The sequence below is a fragment of the Aythya marila genome, assembly GCF_965140915.1.
Source record: "Aythya marila genome assembly, chromosome: 22".
NCBI classification, from domain to species: Eukaryota; Metazoa; Chordata; class Aves; order Anseriformes; family Anatidae; genus Aythya; species Aythya marila.
Genome location: NC_139063.1, coordinates 3997162 through 4013466, shown reverse-complemented (window position 1 = coordinate 4013466; position 16305 = coordinate 3997162). Strand labels below are relative to the sequence as shown.

The 16305-nt window shown below is 47.8% G+C and overlaps 1 protein-coding gene across 2 annotated transcripts in view; it reads right to left on the bottom strand.

The window, feature by feature from the left end:
• Window positions 1-346: 346 nt before the first annotated feature.
• Window positions 347-16305, bottom strand: part of WDTC1 (WD and tetratricopeptide repeats 1) — a 25788-nt gene continuing 9829 nt past the window's right edge. For both annotated transcript variants that reach the window (XM_082777405.1, XM_082777404.1), the window contains exons 4-16: window positions 15685-15731; window positions 14375-14486; window positions 13712-13899; window positions 12933-13115; window positions 12548-12642; window positions 11361-11476; window positions 10231-10306; window positions 8327-8423; window positions 6959-7132; window positions 3664-3899; window positions 3127-3295; window positions 2519-2711; window positions 347-2379 (exon numbers count right to left, since the gene is read on the bottom strand). In XM_082777405.1, the coding sequence (XP_082633531.1) occupies window positions 2182-2379; window positions 2519-2711; window positions 3127-3295; window positions 3664-3899; window positions 6959-7132; window positions 8327-8423; window positions 10231-10306; window positions 11361-11476; window positions 12548-12642; window positions 12933-13115; window positions 13712-13899; window positions 14375-14486; window positions 15685-15731 (1884 nt within the window). In that variant the 3' untranslated portion in view covers window positions 347-2181. The remainder of the gene's footprint in view (window positions 2380-2518; window positions 2712-3126; window positions 3296-3663; window positions 3900-6958; window positions 7133-8326; window positions 8424-10230; window positions 10307-11360; window positions 11477-12547; window positions 12643-12932; window positions 13116-13711; window positions 13900-14374; window positions 14487-15684; window positions 15732-16305) is intronic.

Below are 16305 nucleotides of genomic sequence, written 5' to 3'. Positions count from 1 at the left end.
CTTTCCATCTCAGTCTCAGTTTAAAAATCAAAGTCTGCAGACATTGTCTACTGAAAGCTGAAAAAAAAAGTTTGAGTGGGAGGAAGGGGGACGAGGATGCATCTAGTAGGAAAGCCTGAAGCAAAAAAGAAAAGGCCAGACCACGTCAGAAAGCCACCCGAGTGAGAATTTTCCTTTACCTCTGGGTTTTGAAGAGCACTGAGTGCCGGGGTGGCCTTGGGAGAGGTTGTGGACAACCAAACAGGTAAACTGAGCAAGCAGTCGCACCTCCTGCACTGGTACTGCGTGAAAACAAGCACTGTGCCCTCAGCAGCCAAGTGCCAGCAGCTATCCATCCCGGCAGAGCTCTGGCCAGTCGTTTCTGGTGGCAAGGGGCACGCTCCCGCACGACCGGGGCTTGCTATGGCTCGGTTTCACCCACGGGTGACAGAGCAGACGGACCTCGTTGTCTGAAGGGCAGAGATCAGATCCCAGTCAGCTCCACTGCGACTGCAAGGAGGGAGCTGGGGGGGCCTCTCTCTGCAGGGAACAGCATCCTTTGAGAGACGCTGCCAGCCACGAGGCTCCGTGACCTCTCTCCCTCTCGCACAAGGCTCTCTCATCTCACAAAGACTGTTCTGGAAGGGAGAGGAAGCCGGTTACCTTGATCAGCCAGCACTGTGCAGTCTCTCTCATCAACGCCTGGCGGCCAGAAGCAGCCGGAGGAGGAAGGGAAGGCCTCTCATCCTTCCACAGCAGGAACAGGAAGACCAGGGATTGCACCACATGGAAGAACAGCCCGAATGCAGCACACACACATGCGCACGCTCCCAGACACGCATCTCACCCCTGGGACCAAGGTTAGCGTGTTCAGACCTTCAGCAGTAAGAGACACGAGACAGCGCAGAGCAGTTAAGATCTCCAGGGGCTCTTTGGTCTTAGTTGATAGTCCTAGAAAAAAACAACCTCTTCAGATTGGGTTGTAGCACAGCTGTGTAAGATCTAGTCGATATTTAGTGTTTGGCAACTGCAAGAGGGGGGAAAACAGGGCTGCATGTTACAGGAGAGGGGAAGGAATGGAAGTACAGTGCTGCATTGCTAGGCGTAGTCCTGGCTGTGCAGCCAGAGCCAGTGCGTGGAGAATGGGAGGAGGAAGGAGGGTTCCTGAGAGGACCACTAATCCATCAGCTGTTACTCCACCAAGGTGGGAAGGGCCCGCCTCGGCCAAGACAGAGCAGCTGGCTGCATAAAAAAAGCTGCTGTCTGAAAGCTCAAAACGTGAGTTGCAACAAACACATGATGGCAACGATCTCAGCTCTAGCACAGGTGACACGGAGAGAAGGTGAGTACAGCTACACACGTTTTGGGCAATAGAGAGAGAAGCCCTGGGAGAGTGCTGTTACCAGCCCCTTTCCTCAGCAGCTTCAGCTACACAAGTCCTAGGCCTCCGATAAAACCTGCTCCCATTGCTGCCACCTTTCTCCCCAGGTTCACAGACTGTAGAAGAAAGCATCAGAGCTGGGCGAGCACATCCTGCCCTGCTGAGCTGCACATACTCAGTGCCTTCGCTGATTCATCAACTAAGACAGATGCCCAGGGAAAAAGACAGGCAATATCCAGTCCTTAATACAACACAGCCACATCTGATGGCAATATGTTAGAGATGGAAGCCAGAAGAAAGAAATTATGGGACAAAACAGGTATTTCATGGCCAACAACCCAAAGCCAGGGGCCTCTAGACAGTCTGGCAGCGTTAAGAGCAGAGTCAGGCTTTCAAGACCAAGATCACTGCAGTAAATTCATTCCATAAGCCCTGCCCTAGGTTTGTATTTTATTCAGGAATTTAACATCCCCTCTACAAATGCATGAATGCAGGCAACATTGCTCTGTACCAGGTCATACAGCAGCTCTGGAAAAAGTCACCGGCTTACACCGCTTACAGACAACTCAAAGATCCCTGTCGGGACTAAATTCCACTAAAGGCAAACCCCAGACTGCACTGCCATGCTGCTCAGTAGCGTGACGGGAGAAGGAGGAGGTGGTGGTGATGGTTTAAAGAAACGGCCGCTCCTGCCCCTGCCAGCTTGTCCTACTCTGTGCATAGTGCGATACAGTGCAGTCATTCATCAGAGAAAGTTCAGGACCAAGGAAACTAGGTTCCCTTTCAGCCAAACAATTGGAGGAAGGAGAGGCAGTTCTGTTTTAGCTGGGCCGGCACTGGACTTGCCCCTCTGAGCTGTCTTCGTCGTCTGAGCCTCCAGCCCCACCACTGGTCAGTCCTGTAATCCGGTACCCCATGTTGAGCAACATCACCTCCAGCGGGTCCGCATTCATTCGTCTCTGGTTCGCTTGGGAAGCACCTTCCATGTCCACTACCACGCGGCCATTGAGGGTTTCGCTCTGCAAGACAAGAAGGGAGAGAACTCAGCAAGACAGGGCGAGGAACAAAGAGCTGCTGCAACTGTCAAGAGATCCCAGGAGGAAAAAGGTCTGTGTTACTCGTTGAGTCACCAAAACAGTTGTTTATTGTGGCTCTTACCTCTGGCCTGGGATTCCACAGCCGTACAACTGGGTCAATGCCACTGGTGGCCAGGAAGCAGTAACTGGGATGAGGCTGGAGACAATTCACAATCGACTCGTCTCCCTGCAGCACTCTAACAAGGTTGGTGGTTTCTTTCTCCCAGATGAAGAAGGAGCCGTCATCCGACCCACTGACTATGTACTGTGCATTGCTAGGGTGAAAGGAGCAGAGACTGGAGATCACAGCTCAGAGCCAAAGCTCTAGCAGACACGAGAACCTCAGATGGCTTCTATCATCAGTAGGCTGCCCCTCCTTACGCTTACGGATCCAGATAAAGCTTTCTGTGATAGTTCCCTCCATCCCCAGAATTTGTTTTCAATCCCAAATGGCTTTTTGGAAACGCCAGCCCCACTGGGTCCTCTGTGGATCTGCTACTGAACCTGTTGTTCACGCAGCCACACAAGGACGAGGGTTTCCATCATCCTTCTCAACCCTGCAAACCAGCACCAGCATCACTTCGTGAACGCTCACACGAGCCTACACGTGAGGCTTTATCCGATGGATGGGAACATTCTGTTGCTGCTCACACTCCTGTCCCACACCCCTACTATGCTCTACCAACATACCTGCCAAAGAAATTGGCCTCTTTGATGTCTGTAGTAGTGTTACAGTGGCCACAATATCGGAATTTGTAGTCGTAGCTGCGCTCCCTCAGCACCATCTCATCCTCTGAGATGGAATCCTTGCGGCCTGTGGCTCGCAGCCGGATGGGGCCACCTCCTTTCTTGTCTTCAGCTGGAAGAACAACACATTTCCCTCATCACAATTCGGGGAGGAACACGTTCTACACAAACAAGGCACTCTAGAACAGCATCAGTTTCAGAGAACAATTTCATCAGGGAGCAGGGCTCAGGGCACAAGCTCCCTTCCATACCATCTCCTGGATGCATTGCACTACCTTATACCACGCTCCCACTCGACACCAAACCAGGACCAGACACAAGGAAAGAACGGGCTGAGGCCAGTTTTTGTGCACAGTAATAATCAATCTCCCTCAGAAGCTGGAGCTTTTTTCCTAGGAGCAGTTTAAGGAGGAGAACTCCTTGTTTGTTCATGAGATTTTCCCCTAACCTTGAAGAACCACGCCGAGCAGCAGCACTCACCATTATCACTCTTGGAGAAGAGGGCTGCGTTGATATCTCTGTCTAGCGCGTCGCAGGCACTGCTGTGTGCTTGTTCTGGGAACTTCCCTTTAAAGTCATCCAGACACTCCAGTGCTTCTGCCACGTACTTGAGTTCAAAGAGACAGCGGGCGAGACGGAAATGGGCCTTGAGGTGGCATGGATTCAAGGATATGGCCTTCAGGCAGTCTCTCAAAGCATCATAATGGTCCCCATCCCTGGAGAAAAGGGAGGGGTGGATTAGATAGTCCGGGTAGCAACAGCACACTTTCTCCACCGCCATTTCCCAGCCCTTGTCTCTCTCCAAAGCTTGTTGTTTCCAGCACTCTCTATGCAAGCAGACACACCACAAGCTCACGTATTAATAGCATTTGCTGTGTCCCAGGGGCACCATCTGACCAAGGCCAGCTTCTCGAATGCATCTCCACATGCACACAGGCAGCCCTGTTAACGTGACCACGCGGGGAAGCCCAGCAAGTCTTGACCTGCCATTTTAAATCCGACAGAGCAGAGCTCACTGATACAACACATTTAGGGAAGTCCTTTGAAGATGGAGGATGCACAAGCCCTCTGGCCAAGCAGAGGCAAGGCCTCTCCTGCAAGGCGAGCGGGGCCTCCTCGGAGCACGGCAGCTCACGCGTGCCCCTTTGTGGACGCGCGGGGTGGCAGCATGTTTCCTTGCCCACAGCCAAAGCCACTTGGAGTCCTCAGGAAGGAGCTGAAGAACCTCCACGCTTCACAGTCCTGCTGGATACGTACCTACAGCAGCAGCCTCTTCCCACCTTTACAGGAAAAACTTGATCATTTAGAAATAAGCAGTAAAGCAGATTGGTACTGCAACAGATATTTATATCCTAGGTACAGGAACCAGAGACTACAATTGATTTCCCTATGATTGATTTCCCTGAACTCCATGGCAGTGGGGGTAAGTGTTTTTGTTTGTGCCCTGGAAGGAGAAGAGACATGACAAGCCTCTCACACCCATGTCTGATTCAGGCTGATAGAGGCTGAGAAGTCAGCCTGGGCTAACCGGCAGGTGCTTGTACCAGCATTGAGCCTAAACTGATCAAAGCCACCACAACCTTTCCTTAAAGAGGGCCAGGTCTCCCTGCGATGGCTAATAAAACTAATTAGGTTCACACCTGAAACCCACACACACCGCCTGGAACAGTCCCAGGGAGCAGGGGGTGAATTGTCCCGTACCTCCCACGGGGTGAGGATTCGGATCACGTGGAGCCTTTGTTAAGCAAGAGGTGCTCCTGTATCTGTTCATCAACAGGAGCTCCAAATGGCTGGGTTAACACAGCGAGCAGTGCTTATTCAGTGCCACGAGCACGTTCTGCAAGCCACTCATCCCACTGCTCCCTGCCCTCTCTAGGTAGATGTTGGCCACAAACTGCAGCTCGCTGGTACAAAACGTGAAGTGCTTTGTCCATAACATCTGCAGCAGAGCAGGAGAAACATGGATCTTGAGGCCTGCATCTACCTTTGCAGCACCGTGTCCGTGTTAAACCAGCATCTCACCACCTTCACTCTAATGAGGAGGTAACACAAGTTACTTGGTATGATGACAAGACATTTTCAGAGCCGGACAGGCTACAAACTGCTCTGCCACCCTCCAAAACCCTTCAACCCCAACTACCAGGGACAGACAGCCCAAGAGACCTGCGTGAAAACGTACGTGTTGAGATGTAAAACAGGCCCTGACTTCTCCTGTTGTTACAGGCTTGACTCAGCTTGTGAAAAAGTGCTCTAACTAGGAATCAGCTGAAGTACTGTCAACGCAGACAGTTAAAAGCCATCAGGAGCGATGCAGTTGGCTCTTAGGAGCAAGTTTTAGAAGGACAGTCTTTGAAGTGCTGCAGAGTACGAGCAGCATCTTAAGGGAGGTGAGCAAGGGGAGGTTAGGAAGTTAGGGCTTCCTTTTTCTGGATCTCCCTGCTGCTTAGAAGGAGGCAAAAGCAAGACCTGCAGTGTTCTGCAGGGTGCCTGGTCGCTGTTCCTGCCCCAAACGTGAAGGACACCTTAGAGGCACGCTGCGGTTCAGTGTGTTCAACTGCTTCACCCTCCTCCTCAGCAACATCCCAGCCTTCCTCTGTCATTTACCAACAGCTGTTCCTAGCAGAAAAACACATCTCTGCACCTGAGAAGGTATGAGCTCAGCACCATTTACATTCTAATCACTGCACACCACAGAAAGCCATCGCATATATTTTCACATCTTCCTGCTACTGAAAGCTGCAGCGAGCACTAGCTGACACGCAGAAAGGTTCAGATCTGCCAACATCCTCCGGGAAAAATGATGCCTATAAGAAAAATGTCATTCACTGAGATCAGCACTCAGCTTCCGTCTTCCATTCCTTAATCCCAACCCATTGTTCTTCTCCCTCTGAACGCTGAGGTCTTTTTGAGGCAGCTCCCAAATCTCTGCTATTGCAAAACAGCCAGTAGGCCAGTTACCAACAGTCACAACAACTGCTGGCTGCTCTTTATCTTGGCAAGATGATGGGAGAATTCATTCTGGGGATTTCAGCAGGGAGAGAAGGAGGATATCCTCACAAAGCAAATGGAGATGAAGGGCCACAGCTATTTTAAATATGTTAATAGCAAGCCATGCTACTGAGTCTTACTCTGCTCAAGGGGACAGATACCAAAATAACCCAGCTGTGTCTTGCAGATGCAGCTCTGGCTGTTGGTCAGAGAGGACACTACCTACTGCAGAGGCTAAGAGTATATTTTGCAATAAAGAAGAAAGAACCTCCTCTAGACTCTGAGGCACCAGTTGCCACCTCACCAAATCCCTCAGAGAGCTGAGCTTCCAGTTGAGGGGAATGTGGGCTAGCTGGGCTAACACAGGACCAGGCCACATTTGACTATCTCCAATACCAGCCTCTTGGATCAGGCAGCAACCAGAGCAGCTCCAGGCAGGCCCACAACAATCTTACATCAGGACACGTGAAATTACACAGCACGGTAACCCATCACCTCATCTGCTGACAGCAAATGTAGAGACATCATCTAACGCAGATCAGAACTACCCAGAGACACACAAACACCTTTGGAGGTGCTCATAATGTCGTTGCTCACAAGTGGATTTCTGGTTTCCTTTTAAACAGGAAAGGAACAGAACGTGACTCAGCATTCCAGTGGGCAAACCCACAAAGCTGCTACCAGGTGTGCTTGCCTGCACAACGGCTGTGGCCACGAGTTCTCCAACACATGCTGCTGTGCACCCCTTGTTCTGTGCCAGGGGTGCCCCAGAGCTCTGCTTACTTACCACTTGCGCTTCATGTAGGCAGCAGCTCTGTTTCCATACAGCATGGCATTGTTGGGGGCTTTCTGCACTGCTTTGCTGTACAGCTGGATGGCTTGAGTCCACAGCTGGCAAGCAAAGGCCTCGTTGGCTTGCTGCTTGATTCTCTCCAGATACGGAGGCAACTCTACCTGGGGACTGCAGGGAAAAAAGGAAAGAAGCACAGCTAAATGTCTCACTTGCTAACACTCCCATTGTTAAAGTTAACTGTTAACCCAGTTAAATACCTGCAGTGTTTTGTTCTAACTTAACAGGTCCCAGCAAGTATTAGCTAATACCAGAAGTTTCAAAGGTCCTGCACCTGAGTAACCTGAATTTAGGAAGAGGGAGTTTCTTTTTGACCATCATTTGACTGTTTCTATCTTTTCTTCATATACAGATGCACTCAAAATTCAACAGTGTTTTTTTTAAAGTCTCGTTCCTCAGACTTCACCAATATATCTGTGCTTTGACTGCATAAAAAAAAAAAATCCAGACTTCCTTTAGCAACATCTAATGGGTTGCAAATTCAGAAGGAAACCAAGTGTCTAAGTTCACAGGGCTGCACACAAGGCCCATGCTCAGCAAACCAAAATGAGCATCTCCGGTGCTGTGGTGGAGGGGCCATCTAGAGGAAACGAGCTGAAAGCATTCAGCAGTGGCTGGAGGAACCTAGACTACCCTTATATGGTATTAAGCAACTGTGTCTTGACTTTTAACCACATCTCATCAGCTGGAGGAAAACCAGTCTGCAAGATGTGCTAGAAGTCTGCTTCTGCTTCACCCCAACTGCTCTTTGTTCGTAAGGAAAAAAGGCAGCAGGGACAGTAAAAGAGGGCTCTCCATCCACCCCTAGCTCATATGCAAGGGTAATGACAGCAGTGTCATCGTTGTAAAGCAATTTTAGCAGCTTCAGTTCAGCTTGCAGCAGGCAGGTGCCTAAAAAACGGCCGAGGGAAGAAAGGCTCTTTCAACCCGACAGCCACTCCCATCTGTCAGATCACAGCCCCGGCAAGGTCAGGAAGTAAAAACCATGCAGGACAACTAAGAACACTTCGCTTCCAGGACTGAAAAGTCATTTCTTAGTTTGGTCTGCAGTAATTCATTGTAAGAGGGGAAAAATCCTAATGGAATATGCTTCTCCTAAGATGCTGTTGCCTGATTTGACTCAGGCTCATAGCCCACACACCAGAAACAAATACAGCCCCTAGGACAGAGACCACTCAACAATCAAATCAACATGCCAAGTGGGTTTGCACTTCATGCCTTTTTTAGCAGCACCTAACCCTGAGGAGAGGAAGAGGGCCTGAACAAAGCCATCGGCCCCTCACTGAGGCAGATCTATCACCTTACCTCACATGTGCTCTTCCTTCTGACAAGCGGAAGCCATTGCTGTGGAGATGGATGCCGTTGGACACCCCATTGGTAGAGGTTTTTCCATTCTGCACTTCTGAAGGTTAGAAAAAAATATATAATCATGCAATGGTTCAATGTAGATTACACAAACTAATCCCTGAAATATCAGGGTTACATTTTACAGCATAACGAAGCCAATGCCTCAGCCCCATTCAGAGCACAGTGAAAAAGAATTCCACAATGCCACACGTTCCCGTCTTCCAGCCACCTAGACTTGATTTGCCTTCAGAGAATCCTTTAGGTTAGAAAGACCTTCAAAATCATCAGGCCCAACTGTCCACCTGACCTGACATCGACCCGACATCACGTCCCATCACTAAACCACATCCCTTAGTGCCATGTCCCCAGGTCTCGTAAATAAATGCCTCCAGGGATAGGGAAGCCACCACTTCCCTGGCAGCCCGCTCCAATGCTTTACCAATCTCTCCATGAAGAAATTCTTCCTAATATCCAATCTAAACCTTAAACATAGCAACTTCTTTCTAAATGCCTTTGTATTTTTCAGTGAGGAAAAAAAAAACACAGGCCCAAGTTGTTTAACATTTTATAGAACAAGGAAGATGAGTGGAACCACTGGAGATATCTAGTAAGGGAATTCCAGATGCTTTTTTCCTTTCTTTCTTTTCTTTGCTTACCCTATTACTCAAGGAGCAGTTACAAACTGAAGCAATCCTCTGAACGTCGTGCAGGCGGATCACTTGCCATTCTTATAGAAAAATATTCAAATTCAAGTTTTATAAACTGCATTTATGTTATAGCTGGGAATACTCCCGCAGCCATTTCAGAGGCTGGGAAACTGGGGACTCTTTCCAAGCAGTCTACTGAACAGCTCGGAGCTTTCAGTGCGCAGAGACATGCATGCACACGAAGTTCAGCCTTTGTACAGATGCTGCTTTTTTCACAGCCCTTGCCTGAACTTTCTGTACCCAGAAGGGCGGAGCGTTTGCTGAAACTGCACCACGGTGAACCTGTTCAAACCCTGCTCTGCCATTTAAAGCATGACCTCACCAGATACCACAGCACGGATCACCCACATGCAGCCAAGGCAGAAGAGAACGGCAGGCAGGGCATCTACTCGCTACCAGGATGTGAGTGTTAGATTAAGGCCCAAGGCAAGCTGAGTACACAGGTTGAACTCTGCCAGAGTGCTCCGAGCACAGGGCTGAGCAGGGAACACTCCCTGATAAGAGAGAGCCAGCCTCTGCCCGGGGACAGCGTGCTGGACGTTCACTGCACGCTGCCTGCAGTATCTGCGTACGAACAGGCCCTGTAAGAAACAGGGCCAGGAATAAAAAGGCTCTTGGATTGACTTACTTGTGGAGTAAATGACTTTTTGAATCAACTATCTCACCACCAGGAAGGAGATTAGTGCCAGGCCAGACTCTCAGACCGGGGACGAGATTGTTCTGTCTCCTTCTAATGGGCGTTTAAAGGGGTAACGGCTGCACAGCTTGTAAGTTTATAAACGTAAAAGCAGCACACCATTTCCATGTTTGTCCACATACAAAGTATTTCCTCCTCAGTTAAAGGCAGGGTGGTAGGACCTCAATCACTCTACAAAGTCTACTTTATCTTGAGGAGAATGCTTAAAGCTATACCTAAGTTGACACACGCACACACCCCTCGACAGCTCATTTCTTCCCTCGAGACACATTTTGTCGCTATGCGTAAGGGTTTTAGAGCTCAGGGTATGAACTGCACTGCAGAAATTGCCCAGCAACAGCCATGTCATAATTCCTTTCCCTCATTCCTGCCCAGATGGGGCTGCACCCTAGAAAGAGTTGCATTGTACATGATTCCCCTCTGCCTTGCGCTCACTTCCATGACAGCATCACACTTACCCCCTGACGTGTGGCATTTCTTTGGGAGGAGGAAAGTGTATGGCCGCTGCTTGTAAGTTAGATCAAACAAATAGACCTGAGAGATCAAGAAAGAGAGTGAGACAAAAAAAAAAAAATGTCAGTGATACACAGAGGCTTAAGGGACAGAAATAAAACAAGGCTAGATGTTTCCATGCTTGTTTTACTATTTCCAGTTTTTAACCTTCTTGTTTATAGACATGTTCGCACTGAATAACAGCAGTACCAGTGTCTTGTTGCATACCAGCACTGGATTCAGAAAAGAACAGCACTGAGAAACAGGAGCCTTGTTTAACTCAAGAGGTACAAACCAACCTGTTGAAAAAGCTCCGACTCCAAGAAGATATTTTAGCCATTTAATTAATACAGTGATCATAAACAAATTGAAAGCTTAGTGGTAGAAAAGCAGTACACTAAACCAAGGTGTCTCTAAGCTGAACCAAAGATTTCATGAGAAACTTCAAACACAGCCCTGTGAAACCCTAATTTAAACTTGTACCAGTATAGGAATTGACAGCCCTTATCCATTCGTGTAATTCAGTACCTCCTCTTAAAGAGAAGTCCAAGCATGAGAAAGATCTCTAGAGGACAACCAGAGTAACCTGCTCACAAGGGAAGTTCCTACTTAATCCACGCTGATTAATACTGTCAGGAGGATTTTCTCATTTCACTGATAAGCTTTACAAAAGAGCCACAAATATCACCCAGTGCTTAAAATTAAAGCAATCAATATCGCAGGTGAAGTCCTTTGCTTCTGTAAGTTCCTTATGTACTAGATTGTATTACAGAAGCAGTTTGATGTTTCAGGAATGAGTTAAGAAATTTTTTTTTCTGCATCAGAAAAGGTCAGTACCAGAACTTTTCTTTCTCTTTCAAGAGAAGGAAAAGTGAATTACAAAACCAGATCAAAATCCCACATAAATTTAATCACTGATAGCATAACAAATAAATCCCTAGTACCAGGTGTTCAGTCCAAACGCATCAGAGAACGGTTTAAAAGCCAACGATGTTACCCCACAGAGGAGTCACTACATCCGTTTTGAAGACAACCTACAGTGGCCCGACAAACACAGCCAAAATGTTAAACTTTCTACCAAACTTTGTCTTCTTACCTGCTCCCCTCCCATGTTGACTAAGAGCTCAGTGCCATCAGGACTGAAGGTGACATACGTGGCCACCAGAACTCTCAGCCGGTTGTTGTAGTCTGGAAGCTTCACTGGAAGGTGTCCTGTGGGGGGAAGAGGTCCATAAATATTAGTGTAATAGGAACTGTTGTCTTTGTCCTACATCAGCTCCTCCCTTTTACAAGAGGTTGTTAGGACAGCGAGGGCATGAAGCACACGCACCAAAGCGATTTTCCATTTCCTACTGCTGTCTGTTGAATCCTTCCACCAGCTACCAAAACACTTAGATGTATGGAGCTGCCTTTTCACAAGTTCTAGATGCTATTTTTGCAAGGCCATTTCCATATGCAGACAAGACCAGATTACGACTATCTTGCTAACAACTGCAGGCTGCAGAACCCAGCAAATCACAGTTTTATGGATTCACTCAGGATTTAGCCTCCGTGATTTGTGGCCAACTGCAAACAAATAGCTCCTTTCTCAACTCTCTAATCACGTTTCCTTAATAAAGCTCTTAGCACAATCAAACCACGGCTCCTAAATATTCAGCTCACACAAGGGTTCTTTTGCTTCAGACAGCAGATGTGTTGCATGACCAATTCAGGGGACCTAAGAAATCCTCCAATGGGACTCATCAGAAGCAAGACTGTCAAAACTGGTCTGTTGAACATGCTGGTTTAAGATACTTTAAAAAAAAAAAAAAAAACATTTTGGGAAAAAAACAGTAAATGAGCACTGGAGTAGAATGACGTCTAGATTGCCCAGACACTGCATTGCTGACTCTTCATGTGCAGGATGAAGACAAGCCATTTCCCTTCTGTGCCAAGAAGATTTTTAAACAGCATCCTTGCTGGGACCTGTTCCAGAAGAATGTCTAGAGCCCTCAGGTTACCCAGTCCTTGACTTTCCAATGAAGCTGACAGAAAGACATTTACGCTAGACAAGGAGTAAGGCCAGCTCACCAACACACACTGCTGCCAAGTCAGGGAAGGTGGGCAGGTGGCGTAAGCAAGAATTCACAGCACAGAAGAGAAATAATCTACAATTTCACGGAACATTCATGTATTACACAAACACTTTTCCAAGCAGTGGTTTCTTGTGTGATGGGCTGAACTCAGTTTCTTCAGGCATTAATTTAAAGCCCCATTGGTGACCCCCAGGACACGTTCCAGTACCTGCCACGTAGTACTGTGCTGCACCATCCGGGAGGGGTTTCTGCCGGTCACAGAACGTGTGGACTCCAGCCGAAGGACTCTGCTTCATGCTTTTTCTAGCCAGAAAGAAAAGCAGTTATAATCACAGCATTCAACTGCTGGAAGCCTGCTCTATGCTAACACTTCTTGTTCATACACAAGGGCAAGCCCTCAAGCCCGTGCAGCTGTGCAGTCACAGACCTGCCTCCCATCACCCCAGTGTACTTACTTAGATAAAAAGGCTCTGTGGGTGCTAGAAAACACTGGGTAAAACTGCACAGTGAGGCAGGCGAGTCCCAAATCATCACAACTCCCCCTTCCCCACTCACACGTGCCAAGAAGGCCCAGAAGAGCCAGCTGCTGTTACCTGTGGTTGTGGATCATGCGTATGTCGTAGAGCCGCACAAAGGGCCCACTTGCCCCCACCGCCAAGTAGTTGTTATCCTGGGGGTTGACTGTGAGGCATTTGGCCTCCACCAGCTGCCCGCAGTACTCCGTCAGGTCTATCAGGACTTCTGAACGCTTGCTGTTCTCCCGCAGATCATACTGTCTGCAAAGGGAAGGGAGAGTCACCACATCTACCCTGCTCTGCAGCAACCTGTGTTTAATTATCTGGCTTGTATGCGAAGAGCTGACACTACCACTAACAGGCGTTTGTGCCACAGGTTACTGGGAGCAAACCAGTTCAGTAAACACTAGGCCCCAACATCAGGATAATCACTAACACCAGCTCTGTAACACGCACAGATCTAGTCAAGCTCCAAATTAGACTCCAGGCCATGACCTAACAAACAGTACACAGTATGAACAGACTCTCGCAGTTGCATCTACTCATTAAGTCCCAACGACTCTGAAGGGAACCTTCGCTAAGTGTTGTTCCTGCCTTCCTACCCTCCATTTGATACAGCTTTTCCCTTCTTGTCCTCCCTTTCCAGTGGAGGAAAGCAGAGGAGCTGGGTGAGTACTTATCAGAAGAATCTGCATTTCAGGAAGAATCTGCATTTCAAGATGAATCCTTTCAGCTTCAGGAAAGGGAGAGATTAGCTTGAGCTCTTTAGTACAGAGAGTCTCTCTCTAGATTTATGCTCATCACATATCACAATGGATCCTAATCCAATTCATTTTGGGGCAGAACGCGTTCTGTACCTGATTAGCCCATCTTCTGCAGCACTCCAGAAGGTATTAGGCCACATGGGAGCTGTGGCAATCCGCTTAACTCTGTTTGTGTGGTCTCCGAACATGTGGATGGTTTCCTTGACAGTCAAGTCGTGGACATGCACCTTAGAATCGGCAGCTCCCGTGATGAGGATCCGATCCCCCGAATGCGGCAAGAACTGCGGAAGACAGATTTGACATTCAGACCTGAGAGGTGCTGAGGCTCTTCACAAACACAGCGCTGAGCTTCCTTGGCAGGTCACAGAGCAGCTTGTTTTGGGAACGCAGGACGTCCCATGTTACCCCCTATCTTCCACATGCACACTCAAGAGTCAGTAATGACAGTAGCACACAAAATGCTCTCACAGTAACACACAAAATGCTCTCTTCATCTCGTATCTTTAACTCCTGATTTGCTACAACCATTTCCTTCAATTCTACAGAGGTAAGGAGCTAAGCCCAGGAGCTGCATGAACTAAGAAGCACAGGTATTAGATGTAATGCAATTTTTCCTAATGTTACAAATACTCAATGATTGGGGTTGAGGGAATGGATTGCTTGCACGAAAACATTTCCCAGCAACATTTCAAGAGCTACTCTCTGGCTGCTTTGGCTGCTGATTTCGTTAGTCATTTAGTCTTTCTACTCAAATACCTTGACAGAAAAGATGTTTGCAGTATGTCCTGTGTGCATAGAAAGGAGTTTCTTGTGGTGCAGAGGATCCCAGACAATGGTATGCTGGTCATCAGAGCCAGAGGCCAACAAGCTAAAAGAAACAGAAGAGAAGTATGCATCATGGACTCTTCTGTTCCAAGCTGTGACCAATTTCTGAGAGTGGTTTGACCACAGATAGCCATTAACCTTATTCAGCTCTAAGAAGCCCCCTTCCTTCCTCCTTTCTCAGCTCTGTTTTCTTGATGCTTTCCATTCAGCCAGTCCAAGGAAGCAAAGCAGCCAAATATCAACTCCACAGAAAATAAAGCAAGTTTTTTTTTTTGATGCTTTAGCATCTTGACCCAGCTCACCACAGACTCAGATGGCACAGCAAAAACAATGGGAATATTGGTCAATAACAAAATGCAGGGCCTCCACCTCCCTCATTAGCCTGGCTGCATTAACTGCTCCCACATCACAGCCGAGCTCAAGCCAAGCCATTCATTCCTGGACTTGAGATGTGCCCAGGCAGTCCCAAGGCAGGACTCATTAAGTGATTCACAGACTGCTTTTTAAGTGCAGGGTGTGGCAGCATTGCAAGGTGCTCGTACATCTATCTTCTGTTAAAGCAAAAGAATCTGACATCCGCAGCCATCAGCTGTTTCAAATTATTTCCTTGGAGCCAGATCTCTCTCAAGTATGTGAAATTTTCACTGGTAAATAATTCTGAAGACTATCAGACAGCAGGCTTTGGATTTTACAAGAGGCATGTCAAGAAATGGAGGCTTTTTCTTCCATCCAGTTATTTTTCTTGGAGATGCTCTTTATTCTACTTGGTTAACCGAACTGTTCTCATGATGAGTTTCTCTCTAAAATTGCAGAGGGGGGTGAATGCTGCTGTGCCTCCCTCCATAATGTGCACGTCCCCAGCATCAGCATTTAGCATCACAGCGAAGGGGGTAGGGAAATGTCACTTCCTACCAGCTGGGCAAATCCTGAAGATCCATTATAATCCATAATGCCACTTAAGAGAAGAGAGCAGCCTTCAGCCTCCACTTCTTAGCCTGACCATCTCCCTTCTGAGCTCACTAAAGGGGCATTTCTAATAATATCCAGACATACCCAACAAAATAAAGCTTTTTCGAAGCGCGAGCTCTCCAAGTTCCCAACTTTGAGCTTGAGCCCTCATCCATTTTATTAGGAATTTATTTATGGGAAGTAGCTCCTTACGATAAGGTGACCTACATGCTACTCTTGGGAGAACCTGGGTTATCACTCTGCTGATCCCCCGAATCAAGTCGCATACTTACTCTCCTTTTTCGTTCCATTCTAGGCAGTTGACACACCCAGAATGACCCTGAGCAAAAAAAAAGGGGAAGAGAGTATTACACAAACTTCAGGCTTATCAAACAGAGCTGTTCTAAGACAAGGACGCAGCGAGCTCCCCACACATAACAACTTGTTCTAAAACAAGCAGCTTTTTATTCCGCAAAAGAACACCCACATGGCAGATAAACACCTCCAGAAAAGACAGACATGCTATAAGCAGCTGGGGTAGAAAAGACAAAATGAAACAAATAATAAAAAAAAAAACACGTAGTGTTGAATAAAATGGCAGTTCAGCCTCACAGGCTACTGATGAAATCCTGCTGTACACGTGGAAAGGTGACTTTGCTTCAAAAGCCCTTGGCTAGGCTGACAAATTACATGTGCAGGTTCTCTGGGATTGCAGGGAAAATGCAGTTCTGGTAACTCTTTCGGAAGCACCTTGCTGCTCGGTGTCTGTATCATACATCCTCAACCAAATTAGCTAACAACTGCAACGGGGAAGACTAGGAGAGCAGTGAGCAGCAGCTGAGAGGTGGCAGGAAAGGGAGACAGAAGAATCCTTTCCTCCCCCAAACCAAGACAATCTTAATGTGTGTTTTTTT